This window comes from Nyctereutes procyonoides, unplaced genomic scaffold (genome assembly GCF_905146905.1).
Source record: "Nyctereutes procyonoides isolate TBG_1078 unplaced genomic scaffold, NYPRO_anot_genome, whole genome shotgun sequence".
NCBI classification, from domain to species: domain Eukaryota; kingdom Metazoa; phylum Chordata; class Mammalia; order Carnivora; family Canidae; genus Nyctereutes; species Nyctereutes procyonoides.
The window spans coordinates 11,807,576-11,811,511 of NW_026575151.1; the positions used below are offsets into that span (position 1 = coordinate 11,807,576).

At 59.6% G+C, this 3,936-nt stretch overlaps 1 protein-coding gene across 1 annotated transcript; it reads left to right on the forward strand.

Moving 5' to 3' along the window:
• Positions 1-238: 238 nt before the first annotated feature.
• Positions 239-3,675, forward strand: SOWAHB (sosondowah ankyrin repeat domain family member B). The gene has a single exon (XM_055313110.1). The coding sequence runs from the start codon at positions 573-575 to the stop codon at positions 2,868-2,870; it is 2,298 nt and encodes a 765-aa protein (XP_055169085.1). The 5' UTR covers positions 239-572; the 3' UTR covers positions 2,871-3,675.
• The last annotated feature ends 261 nt before the right edge of the window (positions 3,676-3,936 follow it).

The window sequence follows — 3,936 nt, forward strand, 5'->3', positions numbered from 1 at the left end:
TCTCGCCGTAGCTGACGCAGCCCGGGGAGAGGGCAGGAGCGGGCCGTCCGCGCTTCCGTGTTCCGCGTGGCCAGACCCAGAAGAGCGGCCGCTCGCTCACCTGCCGCCGCGTCCCCGCCCCGCGCTTCGCTGCGGGCTCCCGCGGGCCGCTCGGCTCCGGCGCGCTCGGGCTCGGGCTCGGGCTCGGGCTCGGGCCGGGGAGACCGACCTCCGGGCGGAAGGACGCAGGAGGCGGGCCGGGCCCTTCCCCGAGCCGGGGAGGAGGCGTCGCCGGGACGCAGGTGCAGCGGACTCCGACCTGTCTCGGGAACTTTCGCGGCGGCGCAGGCGGCCCGGGAGCCGCCTCCCCGCGGGCCGCGTTCGGGTTCTCCGCCCGGGGCCGCTTCCCCGGGAGCCCGCGCGGCGCTCGGCGCACTCGGGGGCTGCGAGCAGCGCCGCGCTCCTCGGCCGATGGGGGCGGGTGGCGCCGCCCCGGGCGCAGGTGGCACCCGACAGGCCGGAGCTTCGGCTGCTGCGGGAAGCGCAGGGAGAGGACAAAGCTGACACCCGGGGCCGGGGGCACCAAGGCAGCGATGGCCCGAGAGTTAAGCCAAGAGGCACTGCTGGACTTTCTGTGCCAGGCCGGGGGAAGAGCGACCAACGCCGCCTTGCTGAGCCACTTCAAGCGCTTCCTCCGAGACCCCGACGCGCCCCCCAGCCAGCACCAGCGCCGCCGCGAGCTCTTCAAGGGCTTCGTCAACGCGGTCGCCGCAGTGCGCCAGGACCCCGACGGCACCAAGTACGTGGTGCTCAAGAGGAGGTACAGGGACCTTTTGGGGGAGGAGACGCTGCAGCGACCCCGCGACCCGCCCGCGGCCGCCGCCCCTGCCGGAGGAGCTGCGTCCAGCTCTCCGCGAGGCGCGTGCGGGGGACAGCAGCCGCCGCAGCCTCCCGGGGGGCGGCGGCGCGAGGAGGAGCCCGAGCAAGAGCCAGCAGGTGCCGCAGCCCCAGCCGCGCGCGCAGGTTGCAACGGACTCGCAGGCAGCCGCGCCCGGGAGGCGACCCCGGGAGGCGGCTCTGGCCACCGGGCAGCAGCGAGGTGCGCGGCCGCGGAGACGCGAGGCCGCTGCGGCTGGGAAGGCCTCCAAGACAGCCTGGAGGGACTGCCCGGGAAGCAGGGGCTCGGGGCAGCCCCGGACCCCGCCGCCCCCGGGGAGAAGCCGGCGCGTGCCCCGCCGGCGCAGGATGACCTCGGGGCTGCCGCTGAGCACGCACCGGGGCCCGCAGCGCCCTGCTCGCCTCCCGCAACCGTCAAGGCTGTTGGCAGCGGGGCTTCCCCGCCTGCTCTCCTGGCCGGTCCCATTGCCCCCGGAAGCCCACCGGAGCTGCTGCCCCTGGGCTCTCTGCCTCGCTCCACCCCGCAGCAGCAGCGGCGGCGCACTTGGGAATGGGTGGCCAGGCATCCCCAGGCGCCCAAGGCCCGTGACCAAGGCCCCATCCGAGCCTGGTCAGTGCTACCGGACAACTTCCCCCAGCTACCCTCGGAGCTGGCCCTCTGGGTCGGGAAACCTCACTCGGAGCCTGCAGACCCCACGCTTTCCTCTCATTCTGTCCTTCCTGTTGTTCCGGAATCCTGTCCCGAGAACCCTCCTTTGACAGTCTTTCGTAGTATTCGTTGTCAGCTGTCCCTCCAAGATCTGGATGACTTTGTGGACCAAGAGAGTCATGGCAGTGAGGAGAGCAGCAGTGGGCCCAGGGAGTCTCCTGGGGGTTCTGAAGGGGGGCTGCAGGTTGCTCTGGGAACCCCAGATTGGAGAAAGCTCAGGAATCCAGCAGGAGGTCTTTCTCCAAAGGAGGGCAGCCCAGGCAGGAGTCCTCAGGGCCTCAGGAACAGAGGGGATGGTCACACCTCTCAGCAGGTCTCAACAGAGGCTAACGGCCTTGCAGGCCACCCCCAGGAGTCTTTACCCTGGCCAGCTCCCAAGTTAAGGAGATCCCTCAGGAGGAGCTCTCCGGCAGGGATAGCCAAATTATCTTCTTCTGATGAGGAGTATCTTGAGCACGACTTGCTTAAAAGGACTCGTCGCCCACCACGATCCAGGAAACCCTCCAAGGCAGGAGCAGTGTCCAGCCCAAGAGTGGATGCTGTTTTGATACCAAAGCCTGCAGACATGAAGGCTGCTGTTGCTGAGCGGGATTGGCCATACACCTCCTGGGCCCGGGCTGGGGTGGAGTCTACAGCCTTGGTCCCACAAAGACCTGAGCACAAGTCATCTGTGATCCCCCTAGATGCCAGGGAGCATGAATGGATTGTGAAGCTTGCCAGTGGCTGTTGGATTCAGGTGTTGACTTTGTTTTGGGAGGACCCCCAGCTGGCTCTGCACAAAGACTTCTTGACTGGGTACACTGCGTTGCACTGGATAGCCAAACATGGTGACCTCAGGGCCCTCCAGGACTTTGTCTCCAGTGCACAGGAAGCGGGGATTGCTCTTGATGTGAATGTGAAGTCCAGTTGTGGATATACCCCTCTGCACCTTGCAGCCATTCACGGCCACCAGGGGGTCATCAAATTGCTAGTGCAAAGGTTGGCTTCTCGGGTGAATGTCCGAGACTGCAGTGGAAAGAAGCCATGGCAGTATCTGACCAGTAATACCTCGGGGGAAATATGGCAGCTACTAGAAGCTCCTCGGGGCAGGCCCATTTTCCCCGTCTATCCTTTAGCCCGAAGCTCTTCCCCCACCAGGAAGGCCAGGAGCCGGGAAATATCTAGAAATATCACTCGCAAGACTTCCTTTGCTGCACTACTCAAAAATCAGCACAGCAAGTGGAAATTGGCCAACCAGTATGAGAAATTCCCCAATCCAAGAGAAAGGGAAGAGTACAGTGACTGAAGTGGTCCTCTCTTTCCAAATATGCAGCCACCACACCCTCATCCTTGAGATGCTCAGTGTGAAAATTCAAGGGCAATAGAAAAATTGCAGAGGTGTTGGTAAGGAAAAGATTGATCATGTGAGATGGCCTACCTTGTGTTCACCTGCCTGGATTTTATGTCAGCATATCCCGGACCTTAAGGAGTCATCCAGGCTTTCTGGCAGCTCAAGTCTCTGGGCCAGTGAAACCTAGACATAGAGCAGAGTCAGGTGTTTAAAAACCTAGGAGGTGTTCTTCCTCTTTCCTTGCCACCACAGATCTGGGCACAGTGAGCCACATTGTTTTCCGAAGCAGCTACCCCAGGCCTTGGCTATAGAAGGAACAAATATCTAAGAGAAAGGGAGGCAATTCAAGGGATTAATGAAGCACCAAATCTCTCTGGCTAGTAGCTCTCTGGCTCCTATTCATTTGAAGGCTAAATCTTGGCTGAGAGTGGAAAGCACCAGGTTTGAAATCACATGGCTCTTGTATCCTCGTTTTTCTTGTTTCCTTTCCTCCTTCTTCCTTCCTTCCTTCCTTTTTTCTTTCTCCTCTTTCTTTCTTTCTTTTTTTTTTTTAATATTTCATTCATTTATTCATGAGAGACACAGAGACAGAGAGAGGCAGAGACGCAGGCAGAGAAGCAGTCCCTATGCAGGGAGGCCAATGCGGGACTGGATCCTGGAACTCCAGGATCACGCCCTGGGCTGAAGGCAGTGCTAAACCGCTGACCCACCCAGGCTGCCCGCTCTTTCTTTCTTTCTTTCTTTCTTTCTTTCTTTCTTTCTTTCTCTTTCTTTCTTTCTTTCTTTCTTTCTTTCTTTCTTTCTCTCTTTCTTTCTTTCTTTCTCTTTCTTCTTTCTTTCTTCTTTCTTTCTTTCTTTCTCTTTCTTTCTTTCTTTCTTTCTTTCTTTCTTCTTTCTTTCTTTCTTTCTTTCTTTCTCTCTCTCTCTCTCTCTCTCTCTCTCTCTCTCTCTTTCTTCTTTCTTTCTTTCTTTCTTTCTTTCTTTCTTTCTTTCTTTCTTTCTTTCCAAATCAGTGAAAATG

Coding starts and splice junctions, on each gene's coding strand:
- SOWAHB (XM_055313110.1), top strand. CDS start 573: ATGGCCCGAGAGTTAAGCCAAGAGGCACTGCTGGACTTTCTGTGCCAG.